The sequence below is a fragment of the Ovis canadensis genome, chromosome 17 (genome assembly GCF_042477335.2).
Source record: "Ovis canadensis isolate MfBH-ARS-UI-01 breed Bighorn chromosome 17, ARS-UI_OviCan_v2, whole genome shotgun sequence".
Classification (NCBI taxonomy): Eukaryota; Metazoa; Chordata; class Mammalia; order Artiodactyla; family Bovidae; genus Ovis; species Ovis canadensis.
The window spans coordinates 81,452,021-81,471,104 of NC_091261.1; the positions used below are offsets into that span (position 1 = coordinate 81,452,021).

General features: G+C 60.9%; 1 protein-coding gene across 20 annotated transcripts; it reads left to right on the forward strand.

The window, feature by feature from the left end:
* On the forward strand, nt 1-17,523 carry SLC2A11 (solute carrier family 2 member 11). Of its 20 annotated transcripts, XM_069558358.1 has the most exons (14): nt 3,216-3,368; nt 6,630-6,728; nt 8,325-8,485; nt 10,302-10,526; nt 10,630-10,962; nt 11,499-11,623; nt 13,143-13,272; nt 13,746-13,894; nt 14,919-15,106; nt 15,220-15,330; nt 15,758-15,859; nt 15,957-16,032; nt 16,284-16,411; nt 16,634-17,523. In XM_069558358.1, the coding sequence occupies exons 5-14, from the start codon at nt 10,841-10,843 to the stop codon at nt 16,832-16,834; spliced, it is 1,332 nt and encodes a 443-aa protein (XP_069414459.1). In that variant the 5' UTR covers nt 3,216-3,368; nt 6,630-6,728; nt 8,325-8,485; nt 10,302-10,526; nt 10,630-10,840; the 3' UTR covers nt 16,835-17,523. The 20 variants fall into 20 exon arrangements, with proteins under 20 accessions (XP_069414439.1, XP_069414440.1, XP_069414451.1 ...); XM_069558342.1 differs by lacking the exon at nt 3,216-3,368 and adding an exon at nt 2,659-3,166 and having other exon boundaries at nt 8,930-10,962; nt 16,609-17,523; XM_069558355.1 differs by lacking the exon at nt 3,216-3,368 and adding an exon at nt 2,659-3,166 and having other exon boundaries at nt 8,930-10,962.
* The last annotated feature ends 1,561 nt before the right edge of the window (nt 17,524-19,084 follow it).

A 19,084-nucleotide genomic window follows, 5' to 3' on the forward strand; every position in this document is an offset into this window, starting at 1 on the left:
ATGAAAGTACCTCATTTGCTTAGTACGGATAAACAAAACAAGCGACAAGTTCGTTAAAGGTAATAAATAGCACTTCATATCACAGCCGGACAAAATCCCCTCCCTGGTCAGAAGCCGCGCCCAGGTCAAGCAGGCGCTGGTGAGAGAGGAGCCCCAGTTAACCAGGCCCCTGGGGAAACGGGCTGGGGTGTGGGGAAGGCACGGGGAAGGGGGAGGATGGGCCCAGGAAGGGGTGGGCTCCCTGTTCAGCTCCGTCCCAGACCTGCCCAGGTGGCCCGGCCACAGGGGACTGGCTGGTTTGGTGTTCTCTCCTCTCCCCAGCTCCACGGGCCCTGCTGGGAGGGGCCTCCCCCTGCAAGGAATGCGGGTGTCAGCGCTACAGACGCTCTAACCGCCATCCCGACCCTTCGCCTCCAGATGTGGGCACAGCTGTATTTTTAGAACAGCCAACCACAGGGACATTCTTTCCTTCTAATTAAGATGGCTTTAAATCTCCGGTCCAAAATCGCAGTCAGCTCCACTCCTCGAATTTCAAAGGGTGGCCAGAAGGGTTGCTCACCCGGTGGTTGCTTGAGGTTTTCCTTTCTTTCTTTCTTCTCAATTGTTAAGTTGGAAATGTGTCCCAGAACTGGAGTGGATGCCAGATCGGATGGGAGGGGCAGGGGAGGGGGAGGAGGGCAGAGCTGGGTCTTGGGGTAGAGTCTGCCCCCGGGGCCGTGCCCTCCACACTCGGCCAGGTCCACAGGTGGGCCAGGTGTGTCTGGAGATAAAGAGAGGGCGGGGTACCTGTCCTCAGGATGCTGGGTGCAGGCAGTCAGTAGATACAAGTGGGGCCTGAGGACGCAGCACCTGTGCAGGGGGCAGGTCTGTTATTATGATGTCCCCATTTCACAGGTGAGCAGCCGGAGGCTGGGAAGCAGGAAGTGCTGGGATTGCAGGAGCTCGGTTGGGATCCACCACAACCAGGCCTGTTGCCGGCCTGCTGAGCTTCGTGGTGGCTCACTGCCCACCTTGGCAGCCTGGTGACCAAGGTCAGCTGGCCTCTGAGCTCCGCCCAGTGCCCAATCTGGAGGCTCCTGGTGTGGAGTAGAGATGCCAGCCCAAGTGGGAAGGCCACAAGGAGGAGGGGCCTTGGAGCAGCCCGGAACAGCTCCTGAGCCCTTTCTGGAAGGCACCGTTGACCAAGAAGGACACTGAGGTCAGAGAGGGGGCAGTCAGGTCAAAGGCGTTCGGCCCACCGGTGGTCAGGAGCAGTAGGGGCCCAGCCGCCACTCCACCTAAAGATGGGCGCCCAGCTGACCGGCTGAAGGACAGACCAGGGCCTCTGGGGTCCAGCCTGGGCCCTGGCTCCAGGCCTTAGGCCTCTGCCCAGACTCCTGTCCCCTGACCTCATGGATCAGCGAGGGAAGGCACGCAGCGAGGCAGAGGCAGGGTGGGCTGGGTAGCAGACCTCCCAAGCCCCACCAAGACCCTGGCTTACCGGCCCGGCCGGGCGCGGGCTGGGTGCGCAGGACAGAGAAAGCGAAATCACCCGGGGATCGTGGAACGGGGGATGCCCAGACTCGGCCAGGAGCCGCGGAGGCAGCTCTGCTGGAGGGCCCCGCACCTGGCCGGGCACCGACTCAGCCGCTTTGTCTTCGCCGCGGAGCCCTGGAAGGTAGCGCCGCGCCGACGCCGGCAGCGCGGGCTTTGTCGGCCCCTCGCAGGCGGAGCGGGTCTCCGCGGCGCGAGCAGATCCCTGGGAGCTGGCGCCTGGGGCGGGCCGGACGGGTCACCCGCGGGTCTGGAGGCTGCATCTCTGCGGAGGGCCTCGAGCCCAGGTAGTGATGAAAGCCTCATCTGGGGCGGGCTCTGGTCAACAAGGCGGCCCGCCGCTTCTGCGGGGCTAGGAGTAGCCAGAGGCTTTTGGGGGCGCGGACCCGGTGGAGCCCTCCAGGCGGCTTTGCGGTATCGATCGCCTGCGGTGCGAGCCGTTGCTGCTCCCGCCTCCGGTTGGATGCTGGGCGCGGGCCTCCCCGGCCTCCGCCCTCCCCGCCGCTCTGGGTCTCAGTTTCCGGATCTGCAGAATAAGAGGCTCTGGCGTGTAGAAGCGAGCGCGGGGCCTGGCTCCCAGGGCTGAGAAGGGGCGCCACCACGCACGCTGGCCGCGGGCGCGGAGGTCCTGAGCACGGAGGCCGTGGGCAGGCCGCCCCTCCTCTCCCGCTGCCTTCTCCGCCTTCCCACCCGGGAAACCGAGACTGGGTGGGACTCCACGCGGGAAGGCCCGCGGGGGAGGCGGCTGTCCACGCTCCCCCCACTCGGGCGTGGTTTGGCCGCCCCATCGCGCAGGGTCCGCTGCGCCGCGCTTGAGATCTGGCAGCCCAGCCCGGACTCCCAGCACGACTGCGGGGCACAGGGTACGAGCTCCACCTTGTGGCGTCTCAGGGGCTCTTCCGCAAGGGAGGCTGAAGCCACCCCGTGTGGGGTCTTGAGAGGATTCGTCATCACTCACAAGCTTGACTTGCGCGTGCTGAAGGTTAAACTGCCGGTTAATGTTTGCCGAAGAGAAACCTCAAGCTTCCTTGCTCAAGGATAATAATTAGCGTCTGGCGAGCCCACGCACTGAGGGGGTACGGGGAGCTGACTCCCGCAAGGTGTCCAGGCGGCATGGGGAGGGGCGGAGTGAGTGCTTCTACGGCAGTGGGTCATCGCAAAAGACGCAGAGAGGCGAGCACTTGGCAACTGCTAATATTTTATCTTGTGTATTTTTCCTTAAAAATACATGACGCTTCCAAAGTTCAGAGCAACGAAATAAACCCAAGCAGGAGCGAGAGGAACACTGCATCGTCACTCGCGGCCTGCGTCCTGTCGCCGTGGTCGCTCAGATGACCTTCGGGTCTCTGTTTCCATGACCACAAATAGCATCTGTGGCAGGTCTGGTTTCGATTTGACCTTAATCGACCTCCTGGATTCACGAAGGACCTGAGAAGCCCTAAGAAATGAAAGATTAATCCGGCCCAGCGGACCCGCTAGTTGCTCGCCTCACAAAGTCCGCTGGACTGGGCTCACCCTGTTTCCGGGGCCAGCGCGGCCTCGCACACAATGCATGCCTGGGCTGCAACCCGAGACCCGCTCTCCTACCCGCGGCTCTGCCGGAGACCGACAGATGAGAGCGCTCCGGAGACTGGTGGGTCGGCCCTTCGTCCCGAATCCTGCCCCTCCTCCGGGGAAAGGGCGGGGACACCTGGGCTGGAGGAGCGTGGGGATGTCCGCGCAGAATCAAGGGCTCGGCCTCAGAGTGCCCGGGGACGGAGACCTCCCGGGGACGGGGCCCTCCCGGGGACAGGGGTCTCCCGGAACCTGACAGAGGGCGGGGGCGCCAGATGGAGGTGAGAGGCGGCCCCGAAAGGGGGCCGGAAGGGGCGGCGGCGGAGGTCCACAGAAGGGCGCGGCAGGGACCTGCAGAAAGTCGGTCCGGAGGCCGCCGCGGGGCAGGGCACGGGGAACCAGGGCCGGGATTTCGGGCGAGTCCCGAGCTCGCTGATCAGAGCCGCCAGCCAAGACCTGCGGGGGTCGGAGGCAGGCTGTTTGTTGGGCGAGAAGTCCCCGGATCGGAGCTCCCTTCCGGTCTGCAGAGGTGGGCCCGGGCTGGTCCTGGGAGCTGCAGAAACCGGGGCATGGAGGATGCGCGCGAGCTGCCTCATCCCAGATATAGCCTCGGACCCTGGAGACCAGCTCGCGGGCCCCCCACCCCTCACGCCCTGTGCGCCTGCGCGCGCGTTAAGGCGCGCCTTGCTCCAGCCTTCGCAAGCGCCCACCGCACATGCGCCTCGCCTTCCCCTCGGGTCCGCTTCGGGCGAAGGTCTGGCTGGGGCGCAGGGTGCTGGACCTGTCCCCCACCAGCATCACTTAGGTTCTCGTGCGGGCCGGACAGCGCCTCCAGACTCAGCAGCCCCTGGCCCCTGCACCCGCTCCTCGTCCCGTGCGGGGCCTGTTTCCCACCTTCGTCTCCACGCTGCCCCTAAACTCCGTCTCCATTCACCTGCTGCTTTTCCCAGAGCCAGGCACCGGAATAGCATGTCCACACCGCCCACCACCCCATCCCTGGGGGCTTCCCGCCAGGGCCAACCCCCGGCGGAGTCCCTTCAGAGCCCTGCACGGCGCCTCCCCTCATCTCCTTGGTCTTCGCGCAGGCGACCCCCTCGACACCCGGCGCCTTCCCTGACCATGCCGCAGACCCCGCCCTCCCCTTCCCCTCTGTCTCTGCGTCTCTGCCCGCTGACACCCTACGTGGTTCCCTTGTTCGTTTGTTACTGCCTGTCACTCCCCCGCTGGAAGGAAAGTTCCGTGAGATCCCGGATCTCGTCTTTCTGGTTCGCTGCTGTATCCTCAGCACCTAGAACCGTAGATTTATTGCCCAGAGTGGGAAGGCCAGCCTTCCTCACTCACTGAATGACTCCTCCCCACCATAGCTGACGTTTGAAGGCTTTCATGACCAGTCGCCGCAGGCCTAGGCGGTCTCCATGCACGGTCTCAGGGAATTAAGTAATTTATGCTCCCTTGGCGACCTGGCAGCCTCCGCCCTGCCACCTGGGGTCGGTTCTCCTCGGGTGACTTGCCGCTTCCTGCGGATCTGCGCTCCCAGTGAGACTCCCACCACAGGCAGCCCATTAGGGAGCTTCCGCGTGACTCCAGCGGGATCGGACTCTCGCGTTCCCACCTGGCTTCCCTCTGTGGCTTCCCGCTTGGGGGGAAATCACTTAGCCTTATAGGAACTTGGCGGCCGGCCACGGTGCCCGGCACAGACCTGCCCGCAGACTGGTGGCAACATCTTTGGCAAGGTCCTGCGCTGGGAGCCTATTCCCCCCGCCTCCCCACCCCAGCCGTTTCTCACCATCCGGTGAAAGCAGGTCTGTTTCCACCCCTCCATCGCCCCTACCCGCGCCCCCGCCCCCTGTCTGCCCCCCAGCTCAGTTCCTGGCTGGGTCAGGCTCGGTATTCGACGGATGAATGAGTAAGTAGCCTTCAGGCTCTGGAAATTTTTCACGAAGTTCTGAGCCAAACATCCTTCTACCATGAAACCTGTATTTGAATATTAAAAAAGTAATAAATATGACACAGTACTTTATACCTGGGAGACAATTTGCCAGAACATGAAAGATAGTATAGCGTTACTGGGAAAAGATCAACAATCCCATTTTTGAACAGTTAACCACTTTGTGAGTGTCTCGTGAAATATCTGGGGGATGCAGGCCACTGTTCTTTGGGAGAGTGGAGAACCTTCAGTGTATACTGAGCTTCCAAGATTTAATGAGCGTGTGTGTGTGTGTGCGTGTGTGTGTGCGCGCTAAGTTGCTTCAGTCGTATCCGACTCTGTGCAACCCCGAGGACTGTGGCTCACCAGGCTCCTCTGTCCATGGGGTTCTCCAGGCAAGAATACTGGAGTGGGTTGCCATGCCCTCCTCCAGGGAATTTTCCTGACCCAGGGATCGAACCCAGGTCTCCTGCATGTCCCGTAGTACATGTGGATTCTTTACCGCGGCACCACCAGGAAAGCCCCTTAATGAACATACTCTTTTATAATCAAAAATGACAAGACGAGGATGTCCCTGGTGGTCCAGTGATTAAGACTTCACCTTCCAACGCAGGCGGTGCTGGTTTGATCCCTGGAGCTAAGAGCCACATGCCTCTCGGCAAAAAACAAACAAAAAAGCACCCAAAACATAAAACAGAAGCAGTGCTGTAACAAATTTAATAAATACTTTAAAGAAATGACCCACATCAAAGAAATGTTTAAGTGAGAGGTGGGAGGGAGACTCAAGAGGGAGGGGATATAAGTATACTTAGAGCTGATTCACGCTGCGGTACAGCAGAAACCAACACAACATTGTAAGGCAATTATTCTCCAATTTAAAATAAATTTTTAAAGGTGTAAAAAAATCTTTAAAAAGTATATGAGGCAAACTCTAAATAGATGGTGAATGCCTAGGAAAGCTTACCAACCTAACAACGGGGCATCAGGGCGCTGAGCCTCCTGGGGGTGCCTTGGGGCATCACCCGCCTGTCTAGGGGCACCGCTCTAGGACAGGAAGATGCCCTCTTGTTGTGCCAGGGGTGTGCGCACCGGCTGCCGCCAGCCTGGACGTCGCCATCAGCATCAGCAGGCTCCCGCTGCTCCCTGCGGTTTAAGGTGCCTCCCAGGTCCCCACATGAGTAGGTCCACGTGGCTCCTTCTCATAACAGAGCAGGGCGCCCAGCCAGTCTGTGGAGAAGCTTCACAGAGCTCCACTCCCCTGGGGCCCCAGCTCAGGGTGTTGTGCCCTGAGCCACAGCAGGCATGCCTGGGGGGCAGCTGGGCAAGGCTGGGGGCAGGGGACCAGGAATGGCTGTCCGTCGCCAGGAAATGCTGTCAGGGTCGAGGGGCAGTGGGATCCCAGGCTCAGAGCAGAAGGCGAGGGGCATCTCTGCTGCCTGCCCCGTGCTGTTTGGCCTAGGCAACTCCTCTCTGCCTCTGTTTCTTCATCTGCAAAGCGGGGATGTCGCCACCGCCAGCTTCAGATAGATCGCCATGCTGGGACTGGTGGGCTGCAGCCCCGCAGGGGGAAGGCGGGAGCTGCCGTCGGCCACTGGGTCCTCTCCTTTCTCCTCAGGCTCAGGGCAGGGTCCTGCTCCTGACCATCTGTGCGGCTGGTATTGGTGGAACTTTCCAGTTCGGCTACAACCTCTCCATTATCAATGCTCCGACCTTGGTATGTACCCTGCGTGCCCACGGTCACCACCCCAGCGTCAACAGCGGCCCACGTCGCATCTGCAGGCCGCCATCCGCTTGGTGGAGCTTCCTCCCACGCCTCCACCTCCACTGGGCTGTTCCCCAGGCCCTGCGAGTTCAAATCCAGCTCTGCAATCCCCCCTGAAACTCACACACACTCCTGTGTCTCTGATGTCAGCAGACGACTCCCCCTGTGCCCCCAGGGAGGAGGTGCCCCGACTCTGCCCTCCCTCCTGGAAAAACACCAAGTCCGTCCTGACCGTCTCTGGCTTGGGTCTCTGCCATGATCCTAGTTCAGACCCATCTTCCCTGCGGGGATCGCTCGCCCCGCCTCCCCACTGGCCTCCCTGCCTTCAGCCTCTCCCCTTGTAGGTCCTCTCAAGTCTGATCAAACCGATGCCCTGCTCAGGAACCTTCTGTGACTCCCAGTGCCTGTAGGATTAAGGACAGACTCATCTACCTGAGGGCTTCCCTGGGGGTTCAGATGATAAAGAATCTGCACTACAGGAGACCTGGGTTCAATCCCTGAGTCAGGAAGATCTCCCAGAGAGGGGAATCTCCAGTCTTCTTAGCTGGAGAATTCCATGGACAGAGGAGCCTGGTGGGCTACAGTCCATGTGGCCTCAAAGAGTCAGACATGACTGAGAAACCAATGCACACACACACCTACCTGAAGTCCAAGGCCTCCTGAGGTCCGAACTTGTCCACCTGTCTCCCGTCTTGATTCCCCCAACTCCATGCCCAGAGCAGTTAAACACACCCCGCTTGGCCCAAGCCCTCCCTGCCCCTCGTGCAGAAGCCCCTCAAGAGCCACCCAGGTGCCATCACTTGCTTGAAGCCTTCCTTCAGCAAGCTCCCAGCTGGACTCAGCCTCCTGCTGGTCCCCTCTCGGGGTCCCATCATCTCTGAGTCCCCAGCAAGCTCGCCAGGGCTGTGCCCGTGCTCAGCGAGTGCCTGTGGAAAGGCGGCATCTCTCAGCCCCGGTGATAGAGGCCGCCTCTGACCCACCTGACTGAGGAGGTTATGTGTCCCGTCACATAGCTGGGGCTGCAGGAAAAAAGGTCCCAGGATGGAACTGGGCCCTCCTGTCCCTTCAGGGTCAGGGTTAGGGTCAGGGTTAGGGTTAGGGTCAGGGTCAGGGTTAGGGTTAGGGTCAGGGTCAGGGTCAGGGTCAGGGTACAAGAGAGCAGCTGTCAGCGAACTCGCTTCCCGTCCAGGAACGGAGCCTGGGGGACAAACGCACCTCCAGCTTCTCCGATACCCTGCTGATGCGCGCTGACGGCCAAGTCCATCAGAAAGCTGGCCGGTGGGGGAGGCTGATGACGTGGCCCAGGTGGGACTGGGGGAGAGACGGGGCTGACCCTGCTCGGAGGGGCCACACAGACACTGGCCAGCTCGGAGCTCCAGGACACTCGGCACAGCGCCCCGCACTCAGGGGGGCTCCGTCCCCCAACAGCGGGCAGGGGCGCTGGGGAGGCTTGACTGCCCTGCGGGGGCAGGGTCTGGGGGAGAAGGCCTGTTGTGGGGAGCCCCCACCCCGGGGTGGGGGGGTGCTGAGCGGCATCTGTGTCCACAGCACATTCAGGAATTCACCAATGAGACGTGGCAGACGCGAACCGGCCAGCCGCTGCCCGACCACCTGGTCCTGCTCGTGTGGTCCCTCATCGTGTCCCTGTACCCCCTCGGGGGCCTCCTGGGAGCGCTGCTCGCTGGGCCCCTGGCTGTCACGCTGGGAAGGTGAGTGCTTCCCAGGGGCCCCCGGGTGCCTCTCAACAAGGGCCACCCTGGTCCACGGGCTGAGGGGTGGGGCAGGTCACCCGGCAGGCCCAGGCCCGGGTCAGCTCTGCACCGGCCCCGGCTCTGCCTGCTGCGTCACTGAGAAGCCCACATTTCCCGGGGACGTGGGAGAGGAAGAGTCCGCGCTGGGAGGGAGGGAGGACCCACGTCTGACAGGGGAACGTCGCGCAACGCAACGCAACACAGCGCAACGCAACGCAGCGCAACGCAACGCAGCGCAACGCAACGCAGCTCAACGCAACGCCCGTTCAGCCGTGTCCAGGCCTCCCTGCCCATCACCAACTCCCGGCATTTGTGCAAACTCACCTCCATCGAGTCGGTGATGCTGTCCAGCCATCTCATCCTCTGTCCTCCCCTTCTCCTCCTGCCCTCAATCTTTCCTAGCATCGGGGTCTTTCCCAATGAGTCAGCTCTTTGCATGAGGTGGCCAAAGTATTGGAGCTTCAGCTTCAGCATCAGTCTTTCCAACGAACACCCAGACTGGTCTCCTTTAGGATGGACTGGTTGGATCTCCTTGCAGTCCAAGGGTCTCTCAAGAGTCTTCTCCAACACCACAGTTCAGAAGCATCTATTCTTCGGCGCCCAGCCTTCCTCATGGTCCAATTCTCACGTCCACACATGACTCGTGGAAAGACCATGGGTTTGACTAGACGGACCACGAACAGGAGCTTTCTCCCCGAGGTCCCCTTTGTATCCACCTGAGGCAGCTCCTGGATCGCAAGCAGGAGACAGACTCTGAGGCGTGGAACGCTGTGAGAGCGCGGAGGGCCCCGAGGCAGCTCACCGGTCGGAAGCCGAGCCTGGGGAGGGCGGGTCTGCAGCCTGGGCTCTCCTGGGGGGTCGGGGTGGGGGTCACCTTGAGCACATCAGCTCCGGCCACGCTGAGACTGCCTCGTCTGCACTCGGGCTCAGAGTCCTGGGAGACAGCTTGTTACTGGCTGAGACGGCAGGGGGAGGCAGGCCAGGCTCCCACCATCCCCTCCTTGGCCGGCCGGGCCGCCCAGCACGCGTCAGGACCGTTCTCCTGTATCTTTGGCTCACCACTTCACGGTACCCAGTCCCGCCCCTCCTGAGCCCGCCCAGGGCACTGCCTCACCACGGCCACAAGCGCCGACACAACCGAGCTGAGCTGCCCGCAGGCGGGGTTTCCACGAGGCGGCCAGCCTGCCAGCCCTGCAGCCCTCTCAATGTCCCGCCGTCTACACGCTGATGGTAAACTTAACTGCCCTCAAGACCTCTCACAGGAAGAGAGACGAACAAAGGGGACAGACAGAGTAACCAAGGGAAAGGAAGCTACGGCTGAATTTAGCTTAGAGCCCTAGCCTTGGAAACAAGGGACGGGTGTGCTCCGGGGTTTTGGAGCCGCTCACGCTGTCGCCCGCCTCACTGGCGTCCATGCTCCGGTCTCCCAGGCCGGTTTCGGGTCAGCGCTTCCAGAGGTGCAGCTCTTTGCCCACCGGGGTGACCCCAGTCTTTGAGCTGGAGTGGGTGCCACAGTCCTGCCGGCCTGGGCCCTTTAGCAGGCTCTACCCTCTGAGGCAACCAGCTCCTGCGCCGCAAGGCTCCTGAGATGCCGCCAGGTGCCGTGGGCTCTCGTCCGCCGTTACTGAGGTAGCCGCCACTGTCAGAAGCAGACGTGCATAAGACGCTGCGTTTGGCTGTTTAACAGAAGCATCAACTGCAAGCTACAGAAAACCAGGACTCAGCTGGCTAAACCACAGCCAGACTCCCCAGTCTGATGTTTCTCCGCTTTCAGGTTAAGAAGATAATAATTCACCGAAGTTGTGGCTTCGCTGCAAAGTCCGAGGTCTTGCATTCTGATTCTCTGGAGGCACTTTGAGCACTACAGTCTAAAGGGTCGAAGGGCAGAGCATCTGGCAGTTGGTCTGGACTACTGGCCCGCTGCTGAGTGGGCCAGTAGAAAACACTCCCCTCACAGGACCCTGGTTTGCAGATCACCCAGGTTTGCAGATCACCTGGGGTAGGTGTCAGGTCACGACACCCACCAAGGGACAGGCTGCCTCCAAACTGGAAAGAAGCCATCTGAGATTTTTCCCATCCTTTTCTTTTTTTAAAATTACAAGCCACGTCTGGCCCGTTTCCCCAGCAGGACCTGAGCTGCAGGATCTCCTGTGAGCCCTCGTGGTGACCTCAGGGTGGCGCCTCCGAGCGCAGAGTCAGGAGCCCAGAGCCGATACCGACGTGCCCAGTGCCCTCTTCCCGGTTTGCCAGTCTGTCCCGCTGAGCCAGCTGGGCAGGGGCCGTCCAGACGTCCTGCTCTGGGCAGTGACTGTGATGGATGGAGGGCGCGGGAGGTTCCCTGGCTCCCCTTCCCTCCCTTCCCAGGCTTCGCCGGGTCTGAGAAGTCAGATGTCAGGCACTTGCTTTACGAAGGCCTTTGAGGAGAGCGCCGCTAGGTCTGTAGGGATAAACACATGAAATTCGAGCTCTGTCCATTCAAGCTGTGGTGGAGGCAGGAAGGACAGTAGTCTGGGGTGTGCTGGGGACGGGGGGCTTCCCTGGCTCAGATGGTAAAGAACCCGCCTGCCAGTGCAGAAGACCAGGGTTCGGTCCCTGGGTCGGGAAGATGCCCTGGGATAAGGGCGTGGCAACCCACTCCAGTATTCTTGCCTGAAGAAATTTATGGACAGAGGAGCCTGGCGGGCCACAGTCCATGGGGTTGCAAAGAGTCAGACACGACTGAAGCAACTTAGCAGGCACCCATTGGGGCTGTGGGTGGGGGCTGGTCCCTGAGGGCATCCCATGGGCGACCCCAGCTGCAGTGGCCGGCGTCACTTCTGTGCAGGCAGCTCACACTCCTCACACACACACACACACGCACAGGGGCGTGATCAGGGCTGGCTGTGGATGCAGGGAAGGGTCCCTGTGGGGGAGAGGGGTCGTCCCCGGCACTGAACCTGAGCCTGCCTTGCCTGTGCTCCGCTTCCCCAAGGAAGAAGTCCCTGCTGGTGAACAACGCCTTCGTGCTGGCCGCCGCAGCGCTGTTTGGCTTCAGCCGCAGAGCAGGCTCCTTCGAGATGATCATGCTGGGAAGACTGCTCGTGGGCATCAGCGCAGGCACGGAGTGGGCCTGGGGGTCGCCTTTCCTTCCCGTTGCCCCGTATTCCTGTCATTCACTGATTTCCTTTCCAGGCGTGCTCACCATTTTTTTTTTTCAGAATGACTTACTCATGATTTATCTTAAAAGGCTCATATAACTAGACAATTGAAGTGGATCTAGAAAAAATGGAAACGCTCTACAGGGCTGGGAGGACAGGCATCTCCAGAAGGCTAAGCCGGGAGCTTCCTGGCGGTCAAAGTGTAGAGGCACGTAGGAGGAGACCTCTGGTCATCCCCACAGAAGCTGAGGAGCCTGCCAGGGACCTCGGGCTCCTGCAGGGGTGGGGTGTGGAGCAGAATCTTGAGTGTGTCCACCTGGGCTTTTAGGGGCGCCATCATCAGTCCCCTCGACGCCCCACTGTGTATACAGCCGGGTGCCCATCTCTTTATTAGGTGTCTATTCCTGTTGACACAAAGCACTCCACAATTCAATGGCTTAAAGCCAGCAACGCTGATCCACTCGCGGTTTCTATGGGTGAGGAACCCAGAGTGTCTTAGCTGGGGGGTCCTGGCTTGGGGCCGCTCGGGAGGCTGTAAGGTGTCAGGCGGGGCTGCGGTCAGCTGAGGTTTGGCCGTGGCTGGTGGGCCTGCTGCTGAGATGCTGTCGGCCTTGTGTGCGGTTTCCCGGGGGCTGCGCTCCCCAGCCTGCACGGGTCTCCCCGAAGGGCTGCTGAGTGTCCGCGCAGCACGGTGGCTGGCTTCCTCCAGGGGAAGTGATGGGTGGCAGAGAGCCCGTGAGTGTGAGTGTGTGTGTGTGTGTGTGTGCGCGCACATACGCGCCCGCCTGTATGTGGGCCCACAGGAGAGAGTCCCGGGGAGGCTTATGGCCTGATCTCAGGAGTCACACACCATCAGCTTTGCCACGAAGCGAGTCACTAACAACAGCCCACGCTCAGGGAACAGGCCAGGTCAGACGGTGCCTTTGTGCCCCGAGTTCCTAGCGCAGAAGGAACCCCTCCCGCAGCGTCTGCAGCACGAGTAGGCTACCTCTGAGAATTTCTGGCCATCAGCGCAACCCCGCTCCTCTCAGCTCCGCCAGCCGGTGCTCAGAGAGGCAGGGCCTTGTCGGGGCCTGTTTCCCGACCTGAGGGCAGGGAAGAGCTGCAGGAGCACCCCAGCTGTGTTCCCTGGCAGATGAATGGTGCCCCGGCACTGCCAGCTGTCACCCTCTGGGGTGGGCGAGGGGGGCGGCGCCTGTCCGTCCCCGCACCCCATGGAGTGCTTGGGCGCCAGGGGCCTCCCTGGGGCAGGTGGGAGGGGGACAGCCTACAGCTGATGGGCGCCGGCTCCCTCCCACCCCTCCCGCTCCCCAAGGGTGACCAGGGTTTCTCTCCTGGGAGTCCTGGGGGAGGACTGGAGTACTTCCTGCCCGAGGGCGGGGAGCGGGGGCGAGGAGGGGAGGAACCCCCAGAGCGCTCAGGCTGAGGAAGAAACCTGGAGGCCCGGCCCGCGGCTGACCGTCGCCCTGCACGGCCAGGTGTAGGCATGAACGTCCAGCCCATGTACCTGGGGGAGAGCGCCCCCAAGGAGCTCCGAGGGGCCGTGGCCATGACCTCCGCCATCTTCACCGCCGTGGGGCTCGTGATGGGTCAGGTGGTTGGACTCAGGTACACGCCGCCCCCCACCCCACGCACTGAGTGGTTAGAGGGCAGCCTAAACTTCCCCCTACCCCCAAGTAGGTTCAGACGTGGCTTCCTTGGACGAAGGCATTGAAAGCCGTCCATGGGCTTCTGGCCAGCATGCTGTCTGTCAGCCTCTTCCAGCCCCGAAGGACCAGGCGGCAGGGACAAGTCTGGACAGAGGACAGGGGGCAGGTTTGGGCTTTGAAAGGGAGCGTGTACTGTTTGTCCCAGAAAAGAGAGGCGAGGGCAGAACCTGGCGCCCTGGGGAGAGCCCGGGAGAGAGGAGCCGCCAGGGATAGGGGAGGCCATGGCCCTGCCCTGCCGTGGGTCCCTAGCTGGGTGTCCGACCCAGAGCTGGCTAGGAGGAGGCACAGGGGAACGTGGATGCTGCCCTCAGGGGCGGGAGGGAACAGGGCTCCGACCAGGCGGCGCTGGCCCAGCCCCTCCTGTCTCCCCAGGGAGCTCCTGGGTGGCCCGCAGGCCTGGCCCCTGCTGCTGGCCAGCTGCTTGGTGCCCGGGGCGCTCCAGCTGGCCTCCCTGCCGCTGCTCCCTGAAAGCCCGCGCTACCTGCTCATTGACTGTGGAGACCCTGCGGCCTGTCGGGCAGGTGAGACTCTGGCTTGGGCCCCCGGACCACGCTTCCCATGGAGCACAAGTGGCCAGAGCGCACAGGTCCTCCGTCTCACGTAGGAAAAGCTGTTGCTCTCTCGGCGCCTTAATTTCATGACTCATCCGTCCCTGCGACGCTCTTTATCGGGGGCCTGCCCGGAGCGGCAGGGCAGTGGGAGGGAACAGACCCAGCCCCTGCCATCTGGGAAGCCCCAGGCGGGTGCGAGGAAAGATCCTGCCGCCCCTGCCACAGGCAAGATGATGAAACCCCGAGCAAGGGCTCAAGGGCCTGATGCCAGCTAGGCTGGTGGTCTCACCTGCTAGCCAAGGCCACAGTAAGGATGCCCAAGGAACAATCCCCAAACCTCCGGCTTAAAACAGCAATCCTTTACAGCGGCCTCCTCTACTCATTCACTTGTTGGGCTGGGCTGAACGACCCTGCTGATTTCAGCCCGGCTGGCCCAGGGTGCCAGGGTCCCAGGGTCAGCGAGGGCTAGCCAGCCCAGCCTGCTTTTGCTGCCGGTTTTGCTCATCTTGGTCACTGTCGAGGGTCAGCGGGGCATGGGCTGATCTAGGACCGTCCCAGCTGGGCTAACCCTGCGGCCAGAGCGAGTCAGGGGGCAGAGCCAAGGGGCGGCGCGCACGCGCCCACTTAGTGGGAGCAGCTGCCAAATACCGCAACCCCAGGAGCGGTGTGGGCACGGGGACCCCTGGAGAGCCGAGGCGGCAGTGGCAAGCGGCCACAACTGCGTCCTGTGTGAGGCACCCGCAGACCACCGGGCTTCTTAAAGCCTTTCTGGTCCGTGGGGCTGTGAAGTGACCCGGAGCGGGGTGTGAGGAGCTGACTATGGGGGCCACCGAGAGGCTGGGGACTCTGCCCCTCCTCCTCCCCCGTCCCTCCCCTCCCCTCCCCCTCCTCCACCCTTTCCTGCCCCACTCCTCCCTGTCCCCTGCCCCCTTTTCTCCCCCTCCCCTCCCGTCCCCCATCCGTCCCCATCCTCCCCTCCCCTCCCCCTCCCCAGCGCTTCAGCGGCTGCGGGGCCCCGCGGACCTGGCCGGGGAGCTGGCCGAGCTGGAGCAGGAGCGCGCCGCCTGCCGGGGCGGCCGCGCGCGGCGCCCGTGGGAGCTGTTCCGGGAGCGCGCGCTGCGGCGGCAGGTGGCCAGCCTGGTGGTGCTGGGCGGAGCCATGGAGCTGTGCGGGAACGACGCGGTGAGCCGGCCGCGCGGGGCCCGGGAGCGCGAGCGGGCGGGGAAGGCTGGGAGCCGGGGCAGCCGCTGCCGGGCGCGACGCGAGCCGGCGCGCGGCGGCCCCTCTCCCCGCAGATGTACGCCTACGCGTCGGCCGTGTTCAGCCAGGCGGGGATCCCGCAGGACAAGACCCAGTACGCGGCCATCGGGACCGGGGGCTGCGAGCTGCTGGCGACGCTGCTCAGCGTGAGTCTGCTGCGGCCGACCCCCAGCGCCTCGCCCTGCGGCGGACCCTCGGGGTGCTCACCGCGGGGGTGCAGACTGCCGGGGTGGAGACCCTCGGGGTGCTAAGGCTCCAGGCACCACAGGCCTCCAAGCTAAGGCGCTTCCACTTCAGGTCACGGTGTTAAAATGCAGGGCGCGAGCGAGCACTTACTGAGCACCTGCTGTTTGCCAGGTGCTCACACCGCCATTTTGAGATGGAGAAACCCGATGGGTGTTGAGTGACCGCGGCCCTCTGCGAAATTAATAATGTCTTAATCCGCGAAGTGGCAAGCCGCGCCCACCGCTCCCCAGCTTCTGCATGATGCCCCTGCCCACTGCGGGCCGGCGGCCTAGCGGCCCTTGACCGGGGCTGCAGCGGTGAGTCAGCCAGGGCTCCTTCCCTTCGCAGTGCCTGGCGATTGAGAGGGCGGGCCGGCGGGTGCTGCTGACTGGGGGCTACCGCCTGATGACCTGCTGGGGGAGCGTCTTCACGGCGGCCCTGTGCCTCCAGGTAGCTGGGCCCTTTGGCGGGGCGGGTGAGGGGGTGGGGGTGGGGAGGCTGGGCCCCGCCCACTTTCCCTTCGCCCCGCCCCCTGCCCCTGCCGCAGGGCTCCTTCTCCTGGACGCCCTACCTGGCCATGGCCTGCATCTTCGCCTTCATCCTCAGCTTTGGCATCGGCCCTGGTGAGTTGGGGCCCTGGGGGTCCCTCCTCTGGGTCTGGCTGAAGGACCAGGGGTGTCTGGGAGAAGGATGAGTGGGTGTACCTAACCGTAACCCTGACACCCTCACCCCCGCCTGGTACAGGCTTCTGGGAGGGCGTGGCTGGAGGAAGGCTGGGGGGGCCCACTTTCTTGTGGTGGTAGGAGGGCAAGGTGGGGTGAGGCAGGCCAGGGAGCTCCGACTGGCAGCGCCCCCGTTCCTACACCCCCTCCAGCCGGGGTGACCGGGATCCTGGCCACGGAGCTGTTTGACCAGATGGCCCGGCCTGCCGCCTACATGGTCTGCGGGGCGCTCATGTGGACCATGCTCTTCCTCGTGGGGCTGGTGTTCCCCTTCCTCGTGGTAGGCCTGCCTGCCCCTGCCCCCTGGGGGTGGGGGGCCTGCCTTTGTGGTGTGAGAACCCCCGCCCCGGGGAGGCTCCATCCATCCAGGGAGTGTGAGCCTGAAGGGGGAGGGGGCTCACCTGAGCCAAGGGGGCGGACCCCCTCGCGGGGCCTGTGAGGGGGTCCCGTGCGGCGGGGGCTTCACGGCCACAGCAGGCCTCGGGTCTCTCGCAACCTCCAGGAGGGCTTGTCCCACTTCATCTATGTGCCTTTCCTCTGTGTCTGCGTCTGCGCGGCCTTGTACTCGGGCATCTTCCTCCCCGAGACCAGAGGCAAGAGCTTCGTGGAGATCTCGGAGGAGCTGCACAGACTCAACTTCCCAGGGAGGAGCCGAGGCCCAGCGTGGGCCGGCCCCGAGGTCGTCCGGTGCACGGAGCTGTAGCTCGGCCGGCACGGCGGGGGCCAGCCCCGGACCCTCCTCCTCCTGTGGAGCCCCTCGGTGTGCAGGCCTGGTGCTCAGCCTCAGAGAGATGGTTTCAGGGGCCTCTCGGCGCCCTGTGTCTGGAGGCTGTCGGCAGGAAACCAACAATGACAAACTCAGAGAAACGCAGGGGAGGAAAACACAGCTTGTGACACCTTGGAGAGGGGCGTGGTCACGAAAGGATTTTGTGAGGAACTGATTTTTTTAATCAAATTTTTTGAGGTGTAATTTACATACAATAAAATGCATCCACAAGTGTACATCCCACGAGTTTTGACACATGTGCATACCTGTGAACCACACCACGACCCAGGGAGACCGCTCACGCCATCCCTCCTGCCGCTTTGTGATCAGTACCCCCCACCAACCTCGGATCTGCCTTCTGTCACTGGAGGTCAGATTTCTCTCTCAGACCATTTGACAAAATTCCCCACTGTGTGCATGCGTCTATGTTTGGTCTTGCTCCAGATAAAGTCTCTGAGACTCATGCATATTTTCGCATGTAGTAGCACGTATCCCTTTGTGTGGCTGAGTAGTAGTTCGCTGTATGGATGTACCATAACTTGGTAGCGCATTTCCCTGTTTGTGGACATTTGCACTGGTTCTAATTGTTGGCCATGATGAATAAATCTGCTGTGAACATTCCTGCACGAGGTGCATAGACATGTGCCTTCATTTCTTTTCGGTAAATGAATTGCTGAGTTTAATAACGAATGCGCGTTTTCCTGTAGAAGAAACTTTTCCACAGTGATGATACTGTCTTACATTCCCACTAGCCATCCACGAGACTTCTGGAACCTCCAGTCCTCCTCAGCCCTTGGCAACGTCAGTCTCTTCAATCCAGCCGTCCTGCTGAGTGTAGTGGCGCCTCGTGGTGCAATTGTGGGATTTCCCTGATGGGCAGTGACGCTAAGCATCTTTTTATGTACTAATACAAATGGCACGCCATTCACAGATCTCCTTTGGTGAAGAATCTGTTCAAATCTTTTGCCCATTGTTTAAAAAAAAATTTTTTTTTCAGCAGTTTCAATTTGACAGCAAAATGGAGAGGAAAGTACCGGGATTTCTCGTGTGCCCCTGGCCCCCATACATGCACAGCCTCTCTCATCAGTGTCCCCACCAGAGCCGATGTCTGTCGCAACCCACAACCCTATGTTGAGGTGTCATTATTATCCAAAGTCCACGGTTTACACTGAGGTTTTCTCCTCTGTATTTTGCATGCTCATTTTTAGCTGCTTTTCCACGCTAATATTTTCCATGCTAATTTTCTCTCCTGTACATGCTGTGGGTCTACAGATGTATGGTAACATGTATCCACTCTCTGCTCTATGTGGTCATCCCTTTCCTGCGCTGCACAACCCCTGTCGATCACTGATCTTTTCACAGTCTACAATTGTAGCTGAAGTTGAACGGTTCTATGAAGACCTACTAGACCTTTTAGAACTAACACCCCAAAAAGATGTCCTCTTCATTATAGGGGACTGGAATGGAAAAATAGGAAGTCGAAACACCTGGAGTAGCAGGCAAATTTGGCCTTGGAATGCAGAAGGAAGCAGGGCAAAGACTAATAGAGTTCTGCCAAGAAAATGCACTGGTCATAGCAAACACCCTCTTCCAACAACACAAGAGAAGACTCTACACATGGACATCACCAGATGGTCAACACCGAAATCAGATGGATTATATTCTTTGCAGCCAAAGATGGAGAAGCTCTATAGAGTCAGCAAGAACAAGACCAGGAGCTGACTGTGGCTCAGATCATGAACTCCTTATTGCCAAATTCAGACTCAAATGGAAGAAAATAGGGAAAACCGCTAGACCATTCAGGTATGACCTAAATCAAATCCCTTATGATTATACAGTGGAAGTGAGAAATAGATTTAAGGGCCTAGATCTGATAGATAGAGTGCCTGATGAACTATGGACTTAGGTTCATGACATTGTACAGGAGACAGGGATGAAGACCATCCCCATGGAAAAGAAATGCAAAAAACCAAAATGGCTGTCTGGGGAGGCCTTACAAATAGCTGTGAAAAGAAGAGAGGCAAAAAGCAAAGGAGAAAAGGAAAGATATAAGCATCTGAATGCAGAGTTCCAGAGAATAGAAAGAAGAGATAAGAAAGCCTTCTTCAGTGATCAATGCAAAGAAATAGAGGAAAACAACAGAATGGGAAAGATTAGAGATCTCTTCAAGAAAATTAGAGATACCAA

Excerpts from the sequence above, each read along its gene's own strand:
- SLC2A11 (XM_069558338.1), top strand. The coding sequence starts at position 3,086 with ATGCCTGGGCTGCAACCCGAGACCCGCTCTCCTACCCGCGGCTCTGCC. Across the intron at positions 3,167-6,629 it reads TGAGAGCGCTCCGGAGACTG|GCTCAGGGCAGGGTCCTGCT; the intron begins GTGGGTCGGCCC and ends CTTTCTCCTCAG. Across the intron at positions 16,412-16,608 it reads TGGTGTTCCCCTTCCTCGTG|GCCTCGGGTCTCTCGCAACC; the intron begins GTAGGCCTGCCT and ends CGGCCACAGCAG.